Raw genomic sequence first — 18,741 nt, forward strand, 5'->3', positions numbered from 1 at the left:
AGTATATATAATTTATATATAAAAAGGATTTAGCATATTTATATACAATTAATACTTTTATATGTTGAATTTAGAAGTATAAATGCCATTTGTGTGCTGATGACTTCCAAGTTTACTTGACATCTTTTCTTGGCTATCTAATGGGCATTGCAGACATAAAATATTCAAAACCAAGCTCTTTTCCTACCTGCTACCAGACCATGTTGGTCATTGGAATAGTACCTTCCAGGAGTTCAAACTGAAAACCTTATCATCACCCTTGATTCTTTTTTTTCTTTCATGCTCCATGATATATTTGTTAAAAATATTGTTGATTCTACTTTAAAATATATCCAAAATTGGATCTTCATACCACCTCCTGCTGCTATCACTGTGGTCCAAGTCACCGATATTGATTGACTGGATTAATTCAGCGTAGCTTCTCTCTGTTTCCACCTTTGCTCCCATTCTAGACTCACACAGAAGCTAGAGGATCTTTAAAAAATATGTTAGATTATGTTATACTCCTACACAGACCCGTCCAGTGCTTTCCCAAATTCCTCAGAGCAAAAGATAAAATCCTTACTTTGTCCTACAAGGTTTCATATAGTCTGTCCTTCTTCACTCACCTCTTTGGCTACGTCTCCTATTAGTTTTCTTTCTGTTCACTCTGCCACAGCACCTCTGACTCCTCACTAATCCTCCAAAGTGCTCCGCCTATTCCCATCCCAGGGCCTTTTCACTAAGTCTTGCCCCAGACATCCCCATTTTTTTTTTGTGCTCCCTCACCTCCTTCAGATCTGTGCTCTGTGATCATCTATTCAATGAGATCATCCTTGACTCCCTATTCATTTTTAAAAAGATATTATTTATTTACTTGAGAGAGGGAGAGAGTGCATAAGCGAGAGAGAGAGAGAGAGAGCGCGAGCGAGTGCGAGAGCATGGCCATAAGCCAGAGGGAGAAGCAGACAGAGGGAGAAGCAGTCTTCCTACTGAGCAGGGAGCCTGACGTGGGCCTCGATCCCAGGACCCTGAGATCATAAGCTGAGCCGAAGGCAGATGCTTCACTGACTGAGCCACACAAGTGCCCCTTTCTGCCTATTTAAATTGCATCCCATCTGCCTTCTCTCCACTGTTTTCCATCTGTCTTGCCTTGCTTTATTTTTTCTCTGTAGTCCTTAGCACTTTTAACATACTGTATAATTTGTTTATGTATTTTATTTATTGTTCCCCTCACCTGTTTCCAACTAGGAGTATAAGCACCCCATGGACAGGGGGTTTTGTCTGTTTCATTCACTGCTGTATTTTTAACAGCTAGAATAGCCTCTGGTACATAATAGGTGCCCAGTAAGTAGTTATTGATCATATGAATAATGTCTTCTGCATTCTTTTTTGAGTGATGGAAAAGGCTGAGCTTTACAAATTATTTTTACACTTTTAGGGTTTAAATACCAGTAGCTGTACATTAGAGAAGTTCCCAATTTAGTCTGGGATCAGCTGGGTAACTTTTTTGGAAATACTTAACAACTGGCCTTACCCCAAGCCAATGAATCAGAATGTCCTAAGGTTGGGGCCCGTTTATCAGTATTTTTAAAAAAGTTCCCCACATGATTCTAATGTATAGTCAAGTTAGAGTCAGGTGCTTAGGAGACGTTTAAGTAAGTGTGGTTGAATGAATGAAAATTCACATCTAGATTCGGACCAGCTCAAGTATTAAGGTTGGATGTCAAGTGTTTGGGATAAGAGCTTGGTCCTGAATAGCACAGCATGGGAAGGGCTGGTTGGGGAGGGGGAGGGGACAGGAAGGGGAAGGTGAAGGAGTTGACAAAGGGGACATCCACATACTTGCAGCAAGAAGGGAAGGTTGTTCTCCTGATCCTTTGGCAGTTGCTGCCAATTAATGAATCCTGTCTAAAAGGCGTGGATACTTTGGGGACTGTCTGGTTAATAATTTTGTGTTAGGCAAGTATATTGTATTTCCAAGACTCACTAAATTTTCCCTCTCTCCAAAGTAATCGAGAAGGCTTTGTGGAGAAGATGGAGTAGGAAGCAGGCAGTTGAATAAATGGCAGGGAGAGAAGAAAACACACTTCCAAGTTATCTGAGTAAAAAGAGTGAAGTGAGACCAGTTTTTAAAGTAATGAGCACAGCTCTTTGAGTACACTGAGAAAAACCTCTCAAAATTTGGGGAAAGAGATTTCAGCTAGCTGAACAGATTTCAGGAAATGGCAGTGGTAGACAGTGAAGGGCTTTGATAGGCAAGTTCTGGGATTCTTTTTTTGCAGTTGAAATATTTTTGTTGCCTAAAAGTTTCAGAGAAGGTGAGAGACATGGTCAAAGTTATTTAAGGAAGATTAATCTGGCTGGTAATGTGCCAAGGCAGAGTTAGAAGGGACAGCTCTGAGAAGCAGTGCAGTAAAGTGTGCTAGAAAGCAAAATAGGATGTGAATAAAATGGCAAAAGATGTCAGATCCAGTAGGAGAATGGCAGAGTGAAACAGACCCTGGGTTTGGAAATAATGCAAAGAGACAGCAGCCCAGTGTGATTAAGAAGGCAGTGGTTGGAAGGAATACATAGAGAAGGTGTCAGAAAATTAACATAGTAGCTACTGTGGATGTGACAGCATCCAAGACCCTGGGGTCCTTTTTTCATGGTTAGAATTAGAAATTTTTATTGTCTGTGCCGTGATCTCAGGCTGTTTAAAAGCTCTCAGTTCTACCCTGGGGTTCTTGGTTCTATGAGGTGCTGAGAAAGTTTTGCCCAGTGTCCTAAATTTGGCTTATCTAGCTCTTATTACCATTTCTGTACTTGAGCGCAAGCTTTAATAAAGCTGAGGTTCAGACTGAGGTGACGAGTTGAAGGGGTGCCCTTCATTCTCTCCGTTGTCAAACCAGGTACTCTAAATGTAGATATCAGACCCTGTCAAGGTGGAGAAGCCGTCCTGTGCTCAGGGACAGAAATTCCCTCTTTGCTCCTTTCTTTTCTGTTCCCAGCAGTCTTAATTTCTTCACTTTTTTCCTATTTTTCCCATACAAGACCTGTGCTACAACTCCCTTCCTTTATTACTTGTGTCTCACTCCCTGTCCTTAATAAGAGACTCTCCCCAAGAGAAACTGCCTTTCTCGGACCCTTCTTTCTCCCTGTGCCTCTGCTCTCTCCTATGATCTCTATCTTGGCAGCTGACAGGTATTTGGCAGATAAGTGTGTGGTGCTGATCTACAGGCCCAGTAACCCTGTCATCAGCAAGGCAGCCTGTTTTAACCCTTGACTTTACTCCCTGCAGGTCACAACTGATTGCTTCAAAACCCAATCCCAATAAAACCAGCATCTGCAGGGCTGGCAAAAAGTAATTTTAGGACTGGTTGGCATTTGAACATGTTTAACTATGCAGAAGTTTTCACTCTTCTTAAGAATTATTACCTCCAACTAGCTTCACCTAAGTAAGTTATCCTTGTTAGCCTGAAATGGTGGAACATCCCTGCTGCCTTTGCCAAGGTCCTGTGAGTCCTCTTATGTTGGTTCATCCACCATAGTCAGTCTGCACAATTGAGGATTTTGTTTAATTTTTTACTTTCCCAGAGTCTTTTTTTTTCTTTTTTAAAAGATTTTATTTATTTGACAGAAAGAGATCCCAAGTAGGCACAGAGGCAGGCAGAGAGAGAGAGGGGAAGCCGGCTCCCTGATGAGCAAAGAGCCCGATGGGGGGCTCGATCCCATGACCCTGATGAGATCATGACCTGAGCCGAAGGCAGAGGCTTAACCCACTGAGCCACCCAGGCCCCCTGACTTTTCCACAGTCTTAAGAGAACTTGGAAGTCATTTGAGGTCTTTTTATAATCCTTCAAGACTGTGTTTCCTAGGTAACATTTTAGTGTCTCATTTTGTACTTAAGTACATACATGGCCATACCAGTCATTGACTAATTTTAGTCTTTAACCTGAATTGGTTATAAGTAATATTTTTTCTCAATAAAAGAAGAATTAACCAGAAAGTTGATTATCTACAGTCTACATTCTTTTTTTAATTAAATTAAAAAATTTTTTTTCAGTTCTTTGTTTATGCACCACACCCAGTGCTCCATGCAATATGTGCCCTCCATAATACCCACCATGAGGCTCAGTCTACATTCTGACTTGGGTTTCTTTTAAAATACCTTACTAAATGTTTAAAAATTGGAGTGAAGCATTCAGGAAATCTTGGTTGTAAGTCTTTGTTTATTCAGATCCTCTGTGATTTGTATAACTCAAGACTACCAGTGAAATTTTTTTTTTTAATTTGTCAGAGAGAGTGAGCACAGGCAGACAGAGAGGAAGGCAGAGACAGAGGGAGAAGCAGGCTCCCTGCTGAGCAAGGAGCCTGATGAGGGACTCGATCCCAGGACCCTGGGATCATGACCTGAGCTGAAGGCAGCTGCTTAACCAACTGAGCCACCCAGGCGTCCTGAATTTTTTTTTTTTATTAACGTATAATGTATTATTTGCCCCAGGGGTATAGGTCTGTGAATCATCAGGCTTACACACTTGACAGCACTCACCATAGCACACACCCTCCCTCCATAACCCAGCCACACTATCCCTACGCCCTCCACCCCCCAGCAACCCTCAGTTTGTTTTGTGAGATTAAGAGTCTCTTATGGTTTGTCTCCCTCCCGATCCCACCCATGTTGTTTCATTTTTTCCCTCCCTACCCCTCACAGCCCCCCACCCTGCCTCTCTAATTCCTCATATCAGAGAGACCATATAATTCTCTTTCTCTGACTGACTTATTTTGCTCAGCATAATACCCTCTAGTTCCATCCACATCATTGCAAATGGCAAGATTGCATTTCTTTGATGGCTGTATAGTATTCTATTGTATATATATACCACATCTTCTTTATCCATTCATCTGTTGATGGACATTTGGGTTCTTTCCATAGTTTGGCTATTGTGGACATTGCTGCTATAAACATTCGGGTGCACTTCGGATCACTACATTTGTATCTCTAGGGTAAATACCCAGTAGTGCAGTTCTTGGGTCATAGGGTAGCTCTATTTTCAACTTTTTGAGGAACCTCCATACTGTTTTCCACAGTGGCTTCACGATCTTGCATTCCCAGCAACAGTGTAAGAGTGTTCACCTTTCTCTGCATCCTTGCCAACATCTGTCGTTTCCCACTTGTTAATTTTAGCCATTCTGACTGGTGTGAGGTGTTATCTCACTGTGGTTTTGGTTTGTATTTCCCTAATGCCGAGCGATGTTGAGCACTTTTTAATGTGTCTGTTGGCCATCTGGATGTCTTCTTTGCAGAAATATCTGTTCATGTCTTCTGCCCATTTGTTGATTGAATTATTTATTCTTTAGGTGTTGAGTTTGATAAGTTCTTTATAGATTTTGGATTCTAGCCTTTTATCTGATGTGTCATTTGCAAATATCTTCTCCCATTCTGTCTGTAGTCTTTTGGTTTTGTTTACTCTTTCCTTTGCTGTGCAAAAGCTTTTGCTCTTGGTGAAGTCCCAATAGTTCGTGTTTTCCCTTGCTTTCCTTGCCTTTGGCGATGTTTGTAGGAAGGAAGTTGCTAGGCTGTGGTCGAAGAGGTTGCTGCCTGTGTTCTCCTCAAGGATTTTGATGGATTTCTGTTTCACATTGAGGTCTTTCAACCATTTTGAGTCTGTTTTTGTGTGTGGTGTAAGGAAATGGTCCAGTTTCATTCTTCTGCATGTGGTTGTCCAATTTTCCCAGCACCATTTGTTTAAGAGACTGTCTTTTTTCCATTGGACATTCTTTCCTACTTTGTTGAAGATTAGTTAACCATAGAGCTGAGGGTCCATTTCTGGGCTCTCTATTCTGTTCCATTGATCTATGTGTCTATTTTTGTGCCAGTACCATACTATCTTGATGATGACAGCTTTGTAATAGAGCTTGAAGTCTGGAATTGTGATGCCACCAACTTTGGTTTTCTTTTTCAACATTCCTCTGGCTATTTGGGGTCTTTTCTGGTTCCATATAAATTTAGGATTATTTGTTCTAGCTCTGTGAAAAAAATTGATGGTATTTTGATAGGGACTGCATTAAATGTGTACATTGCTTTAGGTAGCATAGACATTTTCACAATATTTGTTCTTCCAATCCATGAGCATGGAATGTTTTTCCATTTCTTTGTGTCTTCCTCAGTTTCTTTCATGAGTACTTTATAGTTTTCTGAATACAGATTCTTTATCTCTTTGGTTAGGTTTATTCCTATGTATCTTATGGTTTTGGGTGCAATTGTAAATGGGATCGACTCCTTTATTTCTCTTTCTTCTGTCTTGCTATGGGTGTATAGATATGAAACTGATTTCTGTGCATTGATGTTACATCTTGTATGAGTTCTAGCAGTTTTGGAGTGGAGTCTTTTGGGTTTTCCACATGAAGTATCATATCATCTGCAAAGAGTGAGAGTTTGACTTCTTCTTTGCCGATTCGAATGTCTTTTATTTCTTTTTGTTGTCTGATTGCTGAGGCTAGGACTTCTAGTACTATGTTGAATAGCAGCAGTGATAGTGGACATCTCTGCCATGTTCCTGACATTAGGGGAAAAGCTCTCAGTTTTCCCCCATTGAGAATGATATTTGCTTTGGGCTTTTCACAGATGGCTTTTATGGTATTGAGGTATGTTCCCTCTATCACTACACTGTGAGGAATTTTAATTAAGAAAGGATGCTGTACTTTGTCAAATGCTTTTTCAGCATCTATTGAGAGTATCATATGGTTCCTGTTCTTTCTTTTATTAATGTGTTGTATCACATTGATTGATTTATGGATGTTGAACCAACCTTGAAGCCCAGGAATAAATCCCACTTGCTTGTGGTGAATAATCTTTTTAATGTACTGTTGGATCTTATTGGCTAGTATTTTGGTGAGAATTTTTGCATCTGTGTTTATCAAGGATATTGGTCTGTAATTCTCCTTTTTTGATGGAGTCTCTGTCTGGTTTTGGGATCAAGGTAATGCTGGCCTCATCAAATGAGTTTGGAAGTTTCCCTTCCATTTCTATTTTTTGAAACAGTTTCAGGAGAATAGGAACTGATTCTTCTTTAAATGTTTGGTAGAATTCCCCTGGGAAGCCATCTGGCCTTGAGTTCTTGTTTGTTGGGAGATTTTTGATGACTGCCTCAATCTTCTTACTGGTTCTGGGTCTGTTCAGGCTTTCTATTTCTTCATGGTTTAGTATTGGTTGTTTATATGTCTCCAGAAATGCATCCATTTCTTCCATATTGTCAAATTTGCTGGCATATAGTTGCTCATAATGTTTTTATAATTGTTTGTATTTCTTTGGTGTTGGTTGTGATCTCTCCTCTTTCATTCCTGATTTTATTAATTTGGGTCCCGTCTCTTTTCTTTTTGGTAAGTCTGGCCAGGGGTTTATCATTATCAGTCTTATTAATTCTTTCAAAGAACCAGCTCCTAGTTTCATTGATCTGTTCTACTGTTCTTTTGGTTTCTATTTCATTGATTTCTGCTCTGATCTTTATTATTTCTCTTCTCCTACTGGGTTTAGGCTTTCTTTGCTGTTCTTTCTCCAGCTCCTTTAGGTGTAGGGTTAGGTTGTGTACTTGAGCCTTTTCTTGTTTCTTGAGAAAGGCTTATATTGCTATATACCTTCCTCTCAGGATTGCCTTTGCTTTGTCCCAAAGATTTTGAACAGTTGTGTTTTCATTTTCATTTGTTTCCATGCAATTTTTTTCAATGCTTCTTTAATTTCCTGGGTGACCCATTCATTCTTTAGTAGGATGCTCTTTAGCCTCCATGTATTTGAGTTCTTTCCAACTTTCCTCTGTGATCGAGTTTTAGTTTCAGAGCATTGTGGTCTGAAGATATGCAGGGATGATCCCAGTCTTTTGGTAGCAGTTGAGACCTGATATGTGACCTAGGATGTGACCTATTCTTGAGAATGTTCCCTGTGCACTAGAGAAGAATATGTATTCTGTTGCTTTGGGGTGGAATGTTCTGAATATATCTGTGATGTTCATGGGGTCCAGTGTGTCATTTAAAGCCTATATTTCCTTGTTGATCTTTTGCTTGGATGATCTGTCCATTTCAGTAAGGAGGGGTGTTAAAAGTCCCCTACTATTATCGTATTATTGTTTATGTGTTTCTTTGATTTTGTTATTAATTGGTTTATATAACTGGGTGCTCCCATGTTAGGGGCATAGTTATTTAAAATTGTTAGCTCTTCTTGTTGGACAGACCCTTTAAGTATGATATAGTGTCCTTTCTCATCTCTTATTATAGTCTTTGGCTTAAAACCCAATTTATCAGATATAAGGATTGCCACCCAGCTTTCTTTTGATGCCCATTAGCATGGTGAATTGTTTTCCACCTCCTCACTCTCATTCTGGAGGTGTCTTTGGGTCTAAAATGAGTTTTTTGTAGACAGTGTATGGATGGGTCTTGTCTTTTTATCCATTCTGATACCCTGTGTCTTTTGACTGGGGCATTTAGCCCATTTACATTCAGGATAACTATTGAAAGATATGAATTTGGTGCCATTGTATTGCCTGTAAGATGACTGTTACTGTATATTGTTTCTGTTCCTTTCTGGTCTGTTACTTTTAGGCTCTCTCTTTGCTTAGAGGACCCCTTTCAATATTTCCTATAGGGTTGGTTTGTTGGTTGCAAATTCTTTTAATTTTTGTTTGTCCTAGAAGCTTTTTATCTCGCCTTCTATTTTCAGTGACAGCCTAACTGGATATAGTATTCTTGGCTGCATATTTTTCTCATTTAGTGCTCTGAATATATCATTCCAGTCCTTTCTGTCCTGCCAGGTCTCTGTATAGATCTGGTACCAACCTACTATTTCTACCATTGTATGTTACAGACCTCTTGTCCAAGCTGCTTTCAGGATTTTCTCTTTGTCACTAAGAGTTGTAAGTTTTACTATTAGATAACAGGGTATGGACCTATTTTTATTGATTGGGGGGGGGGTTCTCTGTGCCTCCTGGATTTTGATGGTTGTTCCCTTTGCCATATGAGGGAAATTCTCTACTATAATTTGCTCCAATATATCTTCTGTCCCTATCTTTCTTTCTTCTTCTTCTGGGATCCTGATTATTCTAATATTGTTTTGTCTTTTAGTATCACTTATCTCTTGAATTCTCCCCTCATGGTCCCGTAGTTGTTTGTCTCTCTTTTGCTCAGCTTCTTTATTCTCCATCATTTAGAGATTTGGAGATTATCATTAATTATGATCATGAATTAATCATAATTAATTCTCTTCTGCCTCCTTTATCCTAGCAGTAAGAGCCTCCATTTTTGATTGTACCTCATTAATAGCTTTTTTGATTTCAACTTGGTTAGATTTCAGTTCTTTTATTCCTCCAGAAAGGGATTTTATTTCTCCAGAAAGGGATTCTCTAATATCTTCCATGATTTTTTCAAGCCTAGTTAGTACCTTGATAATTGTCATTCTGAACTCTAGTTCTGACATATTACTAATGTCCTTGTTGATTAGGTCCCCAGGCAACGGTACTGCCTCTTGTTCTTTTTGTGTTGAGTTTTTCCGCCTGTCATCTTATCCTGATAAGGACAGATGAGTGAAAGAACAAAATACTAAAAGGGTAGAAACAACCCCAGAGAAATATACACTAACCAAATCAGAAGAGACCCGAAACTGGGGGGAGAAGAAAGGGTGAAGAAAAGAAAAGAAAAATATATGGATATATATATATGTATTAGACTGGTGAATAGAAGAGAGCCATGCACCACACTTGATTTTGGGTGTATTTTGGTCTGTTAGAAGAAACTACCTCCCAAAACTTTAAAAAAAGAAAAAGTTATATGTATACAAAAATAAAGGTAAACCTGATTAAGGGATGGAATATGACTGTAAAGATGAAAATTAAGAAAGATTCTAAAAGAGGAATTGATAAGATAAGAAGTTGGTTGAAGAAAGAAAAAAAAAGAGGAAAGAATGTGATCAGCCTGGAGACTAGAACAAAGCCATGCACTAAATTTAGAGTATATTTTGATCTATTAGAAGAAATTGTATCTCAAAATTTTAAAGAAAAAAAACCTATATGTACACAAAAAATAAGGTTAAATACAATGAAGGGATAAAATAGGACTATAACAATGAAAATTTTAAAAGATTTTTAAAAAGGTATTGATAAAATTGAATAGTTAAAAACTGTTAAAATAGGAAAAAGGAAAAATTTAAAAAATAGAATAAGAAAAAAGTAAAATTTAAAAATTTAACTTTGAATTACTGAAGAGTCATGGGAAAAAAGCCATGAATTCTCTGTGTTGCTTTCCCCTAGCTCTGGAGTTCTGCAGTTCTCATTGATTAGTGATCTTGGTCTTGGCTGGATGTTCTTGCTGATCTTCTCAGGGAGGGGTCTGTTGCAGTGATTCTCAAATGTCATGACTGAGGCAGAATTGCACTGCCCTTTCCAGGGTCAAAGCTACGTAATCTGCTCGGTTTTGGTCTTTGGGAGCTTTTGTTCTCTGAATGCTTTCTGTTGACCTTTGTACAACAGGAATGAAAATGGCAGCCTCCCAATCTCCAGCCCACAGGAGCTGAGAGCTCAGGGTCCCACTCCTCAGTGCACGCTCAGAGAAAAACAGTTGATCCCTCCTGTCTTCCTTAACTCTGGTCACACTCTCATGCTAAACCAGCCTGTGACTGAGCATTTCTATTTCTGGCCCTTGTCCCCAAAGTTTGGAGTCTCCAAACCCAGCAGATTCCTGCAACATGCTCCTGCACTGTTCCTCCTGGAGGAGGAAGGGTGGGGTCTCTCCAGATTTGCCACTTGTGGAGTCCCTGCTCATAAAGCAGGGGCCCGACTGTGCCTTGGATCATGGTTTAAGGTAGTAACCTGAGCTGAGACCACACTCCTCAGCTCTGTCTCTGCAGTTGGTTTCCCTGCTCCGATACCTGGGAGCTCTGCCACACTCAGACATCCCTGGTCCTTTTGTGTCCCTGTGGGTCCTGAGACCACACTGTCCAGGGCTACACCCCCTGCTTAGTCTCTGGAGCGACGACCCTCAGTGGAGCCGACTTCTAAAAGTTCCAGTTTTGTGCTTCACTGCTCTTTCACTTGCCAGGAGCCAGCCCCTTCCCCCACGGTCTATCTTCCCGTTGCTTCGGATTCATTTCTCCGCATGTCCTACTTTTCAGAAAGTAGTTATTTTCTGTTCCTAGAATTGCGGCTCTTCTTCTCTTCTATCTCCTGTTGAGTTTGTAGGTGTTCAGGATGGTTTGGTAACTATCTAGCTGAACTCCTGGGCCCTGATGATATTGTAGTCTCCTACTCCTCCACCATCTTTCTCCTCCCCCTCAAACAATGTTAGCATAATCTTATCAAACATAGGTACTTAATGTAATATGTTTAACAGCTCCCCCACTTTTGAGGTTGCTAACTTCTGACTTTCATGAAACATCTGTTAAATAAAAATCTGTTAAATAAAATCTGTTTGATTTTCATATTTATTGCCATTCATATATTTACCATAGGTGTCTGCATTCATTTTCAATTTAGTATGTAAAATATTATATGAATGAGTTTACTTGGACTATCATCTATTTTGAATATTATATGGTGATACTCTACTTTGTAGTAATCCATATAATTTTTGAGAATGAATGTAGCATTTACCTTTCTCATCTTTCATTTTATTTATTTCATTAGCTACGAAATCTTTCCAGCTTGGACCTACGTCATATCACTGAACTGGATAATGAAACCGTGATGGAAATTGTCAAGAGGTGCAAAAATCTTAGCTCTCTCAATCTCTGTCTGAACTGGATCATAAATGACAGGTAACATTATAACATCTTATAAACACTTTTCCAGAGGGGAATATGTGTTCCATTGACAAATACTAATTATCATTATGATAAGGCATGTCAATTTTAAGGAAAATTTAAAGTAGCCATGCCTTTTAAAATAGATACGTTTAAGATCTGAAAATCATCTAGCTGTATACTTTTCATCCATCCATTGTTCATATTTTTGACAAGGTTTTATGTGCTTTGATTCAAATGTTTGCCTGAACAGTAATAACAATAGCAGTCTGTCAAATTTTTCTTTGCCACCCATCCAGGTATGTTGCTTATTTGTCACTTAAATATTTTTGCAACTTTGTGGTTGATTTGCTGTCCACTTGTCAAGGAAAATGATTCTGAGAAACTATTTCAAACATGATGCATTAAGATCCTTTCTAAAGGATGATATTTTGTTCTTTGTATTAATGTAGTTTGTTTTGGAAATGGAAGTCATGTGATGGACAGTTTAACATATAATGTAAAAATGTGTAAAATGTGTAGTTTTCTTCTTATAAACAGTGATGTACCCATTTTTCTTTGAAATATTGCGTGAAAGAAAAAAAGATGAAAGAACCCTTGAGAGTAGACTTCTTTTTAATGAAAATGAGCACAGAGTAGCACTGTTCCATCACTGTTGATTAATGGAGGTGGGTTCTGAAATACAGGCATGAGACAAGATGCTTGCCCAGTGACTTTTAGGGATAAATGTGTTTTTTTGAACTCAAGCTCCTAAAATATTTTGCTTTTGAAATAGAAAGTACTATTTTAGCTAAAATTAGAAACTATTTAGATTTTAAAACTTTTTCATAAATAGGAGCAATGATTTATTAAGTTTGTGTCACATGATGCTTTAAATTTAAAATACTTTCTCCCTCCTTTCTTAATTTCCTTTTATACTTAAAATGAAAGTATAATGGACTCCATTTTCTCTAATTATGGTTAGGTTCTAGTGACATTTTCTTAACTTACCCCACATGACCCTTATGATTATATGATAGCCTTTGACTTGACTCTTTCTTAGTAAAACTTTCTAATCTAGTCACATGGTCATCACTTATAAAAGGTGTTTATTGTTTTTTTTTTAATTAAATTTTTTATTTATTTTCAGCGTAACAGTATTCATTGCTTTTTCACCACACCCAGTGCTCCATGCAATCTGTGCCCTCCCTAATACCCACCACCTGGTTCCCCCAACCTCCCACCCCCCGCCCCTTCAAAACCCTCAGGTTGTTTTTCAGAGTCCATAGGTGTTTATTGGTTTTGAGTAATAGTCATACGAAGTACATCTACAAAATCTACAGAGAACTGCTAAAAATTTTGAAAAATTTAAAATTCTCTATAATCAGCATTCTTCTACTGTCGATTATATGACAACTTGACATAATCTTTTAATATTTTTCATAGCATCTAATAAGATAAAGGACATAAATAAACATTATCCTGTGGTGTTTTGCATTAGTTTAATATTGAGATTAACTGCTTAGTAATGTATTGAATTAAAAGGAAAAAACTGTTTCTTCAACAAAATGATAATGAAAATGATTGCCTCTTATTACACAACAGTTTTCTGTGTACTTGACACATGTAGAAAAATAAGTAACTAAAGAATACAGGGTCAAATAAGAAGCAGTCCATATATGATTAGAAGGTTTTCTTTTAAGAAATAAACATTTTGCTTAGGTTTATGTCATTTACATAGAGATAGTTAGGGATTTCTAATCTTCTAGCTCTTCAAATTCTTAGTCATAAGTGAGTATTTACAAATGAGAATGTGGGCAGCCCTCACTCTGCCTTTCCTTCCCTTTGTCAGGCTCTATGTATTCAAAGCTCTTGCTATTTTAATAATTTTTTCCTACTTAACTGTGATGGTTATTTGATATTTGATCCTAAATATATATACTGTAGAGATTTATTTGCAAGGAATGAAAGTGTATTTTTATGTTTTTAATGGAAAAGTTTAGATTAATTGAGAAAACATGCATTTTAATGAGGCTGAGCAGTAGAGTTTTAAAAATCAGACTCTTTTAGGTTTTAATTACACTACTTGCACTTATCCTGTGTACTGTAATAGAAGTTTCAAACATTAAAACCCACTTTGCAGTATCATCTAAATTACTCATCTCATTGTTCTTGCCATACTCTATCACTAAGCTAAGTAATATTTGTAATTATATTGGTATAAATCTAGGACTTCCCATCAGACTTAATTATAATTTCAGCACTTAGCTGAGATGGGTTAGTCACCTTTCATATAGAGGGCACTGGAATGCACTAATGCATTTAGCCTATCAATTAGCATGTTTTACATTTGTTCATTATTCTTATCCTCTAGTAAATCAGGGAGCATTTATTAACCCCCTACTAAATACATGGTACTGTGTCTCAAACTCTAGGGCAGTAAGTCCCTCCTGTTCTCAAAGATGCTCTCTTGAGGTGACATAAGACTTAATGAGTGAGATAATAGTGGGCCTTGTAAGGATAGAGGGGAAGAAAGTAACCTTTATTGCCCAGGTAATTGATAGGCACTTTACATGTGTTATCTTTTAATCCTTTCAACATCTTTTTGTTTAGTGGAAGGTCATAGTATTCCTATTAAATGTAGACCATCTGTATGACTTTTCTTCGGCTTTGCCAACGGATATATTTTTCCATCGTTGCTGCTTTAAAAACCAGGTGATGACAAAGAAGAAAAAGCAAATGGTGGTTGATGTGTCAATTTTCGATTTCATAGTTGGGAATCACACATAACTAACATTTATGTAAAATTCTTAGTCATTTTAGAAGTAATATGCTTATTTTCTTTCATAATAAAAATATCATAGAAACTTTTGATGTTATTTTATACATTGCAAATATGAAAAGGATCTGTGTTTAATGCTGCTGGTTTGAATAGGATTCCTTATATGAAGATAAACTTTGATAGATCTTTAGATATAAGATATATCTTGGACTTTAAAAGTTCTTATCTGTAAACTTTCTTTTGAAGTTCAAAATTTTAAAATATGTAATAATTGAAGGACGTTAGATTTATGCTCTTGATATCTTTTAGCATTTTGTGGTTCTTCAACTGATGTGTATGACTAAGACATGCTGTTCTTTGTTTTCTAAAAACATTTTTTGTGTTTACAGAGTTAAACAGCATGATATTTTCTTGTATTCAGAAGGATGGTCTAGTAGTCATTTGACATTTACCATTGCTTTTGAGTACAAATAAAATCCAAGTGGTTTATGAAACGAGGACACTGACTATTTCTATCAGTGACTTAAACATCTGGTTGTTATATCTCTTCTACTGTCTCTGACTCTAAGTTTATTGAAATGTTTATTTGTATTTGATATAAATCTTTTGTTATTTCACATCCAATTTGGTCTTCACCATTTCTGTATGTTTGGCACAGAGTCCAAAAGCAGCCTGCTTTGGATGTAACAAGCTGATAATGTGAAAAACTGAATGGTTCTTAGCATCTATAGTGATAGCCATATAATGGTTCTTTTGTTCTTTTTTGCCAGGAAGAATTAAATGAAATCTAATAGATCTTTACAAAAGCTATTTAAAAAATTTTAATTGGCTATCAAGGAGGGAATTAGTCTCCCCATTTTCAGTTTTTAATATTAGTCCTGAGAAAAGTTCAGTCACATGATCCATATACTCATTATCAAATATTTGATCCATTCATTAACTGTTGACCATGCTTGCTAATGAATCAGGATAACAATGTAAGAGAAATGAAAATTTCTCTAGCATCCATCAGCTAACATTACAAAACATAACAAATACCAGGCTGGATGTTATAATAGGTTATGTTGCCAAGTAGTTGAACTTCCCTAGCTAGCAATTTATTCTTTCAATTTGCAGTTAAAAAAAAATGAATGTATTGAGCTTGTTGAACATCAGTAACTAAGGACACTTTCTTTAAAGAGTTAATTTTGCCGTGTGAATCTTATATGTATGTCAAAGGAGCTATTGTATCAGTGGACATTCTAAAATTTGGAGAATTTTAAATCTTAGACTATTGTGACCAGTTTCTTTCAAATATAAAATAGCATGTATAATACACTGCCATTTCACTTTATATATACTGGTGTTTAGAATAATAACTGTGGATATTTTCTCTTAAAATAAAGCTTTTCGATAAGACCAATCGAAATTGCAAACTGGTGGGCTATGGCTGAGTCCCATCCACGAAGTCGTTTTGTTTGGCTTATAGTGTATTTAAAAAGTTGAACAGTTGCCAACACTTTAAAAATTGTAATAGTTTGCATAAGATTTTGAAGTTGGGCTCCATCTTGGAGAAATTGCAGATCTAGCAACACTAGACTCACATTCTTTCCAGGATGAGGAATAGGCTGTTCTCTCTGGTCATTCTCCAGTCCTCCACCATTCCTACCGGGCATGATACATTCTCTTGTATCATCTGGCTATCCCCAGTCTACATACTAAACTCTCCTTTATCAAAATCAAGAATGTAGAGGTTTTTGGGTGGTTTGTTTGTTTGTTTTGTTTTTAGATATCTCTTATTTCAAAACAAGTAGTTCTCTTTAAACCGAGTCTGTTAAAATATATCAACAATAATAGTTAATTAGTCTCCCTTTGTTAGTTCTTCATTATTTTAGACATCAGAACTTTGACCAATGTGTGGAAGTTATAACAAGAAACAGAATTCAGCTTAAAATGAGTTAAAAACTTTATTTTCATCCACTGCTATCCAAAATGCACACCTCCACATAGTGTTCAAACAAGAGTGTTAATCAAAAAGTCTCCTGAATTACAAAGAGAGCTGAGCTGGTTTATAAAATTCCCTCCAACTTCAAGGCTGTGATTTAAAATTATTTATTTTAAAATGAATTTATTTCCAGTGACTCATGACTTCTTTGTTGATAGCACTAAGAAAAATCTTAACACTATTCTTTCTCTTTTTCTTCTTCTGTGTATAATCCTTTCTAGTCTTTTAGGTGTACTTAGGTTGAAGTGGTAGAATGACAGATTACTCCACACCCCTTTCAGGGAGACTGACAGTGCCCTGGCTCATGGAAAACTCAATGAGGCTTTCTATAAAGATTTTTCTAACTCCCTTGATCTTCTCTGGATGTTTATTCTGTTTCTTCTTTCAAATTTCCATTGATTCAATAAAAAACGGTGACATTTAGAAATAAAGTTCAGAGAGGATTTGAGCAGGTGTTGGTGATATAAACTATTTGCTGAGTGCCCATTGTGTTTTATTTCCAAGAATTGTTTTGTGAACATATGCTATATATTGTATTTATAAGTGTTCGAGGACTGGGCGGATAATCTACCATCTTCCTGTGAATGTCATGTCACAGTGGACTTAGAATTTTATTTCATTTCAATCCCCTAATATTACTTAATTCTCCTAGAGACTGAGGTTTAAAGATTGCCCAAGGGGGACAAACCTATCCATTAAATCCAGCAGGCATAGTTGAATTTGAGTTTGAGAATATTTTGTTTTCTATTAAAGTTAAGTGGTCTGGAGGAGAGGAATACTTTTCACCTTGGCATATTGACTGTGGAGTTTGAATAATTTTCTCATATAAAAGTCTGAAAACTTGGAAATCAAGAGGTGGCAAAAATAACACTGACTTTTGAAGCACCTCTGTGCTGGTGTTTATAGAGCTCTGTCCCCGCCTGTGTGGAACGTGGAGCAGTCTGTCTTCATACTTTTGGTACCTAATAAAGTGGCTGGGCTGGTCAGCTGGAGCTTTTGTAAAACTGAATTCTAGCTTATTTTTGTAATCTACTGCATAATTTTATACTTTCTATGATATTTATTCATATCTTTGCAAAAAGAATAAGAAATATTTTATTGAGTTCTGAGGGCATTATAGAGACAGGATGGAGTTTTTCTGAGCTAGTGACACTTGTTTAAGCTTGGCATATTTTTTGACACTCTCTTTTATATTTACAATCATTTGTAAGACCATCCCTGGAAGAATAGCATGGTATTAGAGTAACTACTATTCAGGTTCTCAAACCATCTTTAAAAATATGTCTTCTGTGTCTTTCTACAGAAGGACCCTCTCTTTAAAACTATGATTGGTTCTAGGGGCATCTGACTGGCTCAGCCATTAGAGCATGTGACCCTCAATCTTGGGGTTGTGGCTCCCAGCACAGTGTTGGGCATAGAGCTTAGTAAACAACCAAACCAACCAACCAATCCCTAATTTGTTCTTGTAATGCTAGAAAGGTCAGAGTGTATAGTATTTTCTCTCTCTCTCTCTCTCTCTCTCTCTCTCTCTTTTTTTTTTTTTTTTGGACTGAGGATAATAACAATAGCTAACAAAAGCTGTATCATTTATTATAATATGTACCATACATTGTGCTAAGTGTTTATAGACATTTTTTCAGTTAGTCTTTACAACAACGCTGAGGAAGAAATTAACCCCATTTCCAAATGAAAGAATTAAGGTTCAGAGAGGTTAGGTAACTTACGAGTAGTTACTGGTGGAATTAAGACTGGAATCCATTTTAGTATGTCTACAAAGTCTGAGCTCTAACCATGGAGGTCTCATGTTCCCTCAGTACCTTATTTTGCCTCAGACCTGGAATGACTTAATGTCTTGATTTGCTCACGTCATTTCTGGTCCATTACTGTTATGTTGAAATTCTGTCAGGATGAGTGTTTGTGCTGTGCTGTTCTCTTCTGTGATCCGAAGTATCCTGGTTTGGGTGATAAATTATGTGGTCATCCTACCTCGAGCATCAGACTATGCTTGATCATTCTAAACATCATTAGAATGTTACCTTCTCTTTTCTATATGGGATATCTGAGAGGTGACAAGGTTTGGATATCTTACATAGAGTTGTAGATTTTCAAAATAGCTAATTTTGTAATGAAAAGCAATTCTTCCCCAACAATCCCATTTGTAAATACTCTTCATTTCTTACTAAGTTTCTTGAGGCAAAGTAGAAAGTCTTCCTCATTTTTGTGTCTTGTACCACACCCGGTTCATAGTTGATA

At 37.1% G+C, this 18,741-nt stretch overlaps 1 protein-coding gene across 1 annotated transcript in view; it reads left to right on the top strand.

Moving 5' to 3' along the window:
* The window catches only part of FBXL17 (F-box and leucine rich repeat protein 17), a gene marked incomplete at its 5' end in the record, with an annotated part of 499,405 nt that overhangs the window by 173,743 nt on the left and 306,921 nt on the right, over positions 1-18,741 (top strand). The window contains one exon of the mRNA XM_080803904.1: positions 11,628-11,758. Within this exon, the coding sequence (XP_080660030.1) occupies positions 11,628-11,758 (131 nt within the window). The remainder of the gene's footprint in view (positions 1-11,627; positions 11,759-18,741) is intronic.

The sequence above is a fragment of the Martes martes genome (genome assembly GCF_963455335.1).
Source record: "Martes martes genome assembly, chromosome: 5".
In the NCBI taxonomy this organism is placed as follows: Eukaryota; Metazoa; Chordata; class Mammalia; order Carnivora; family Mustelidae; genus Martes; species Martes martes.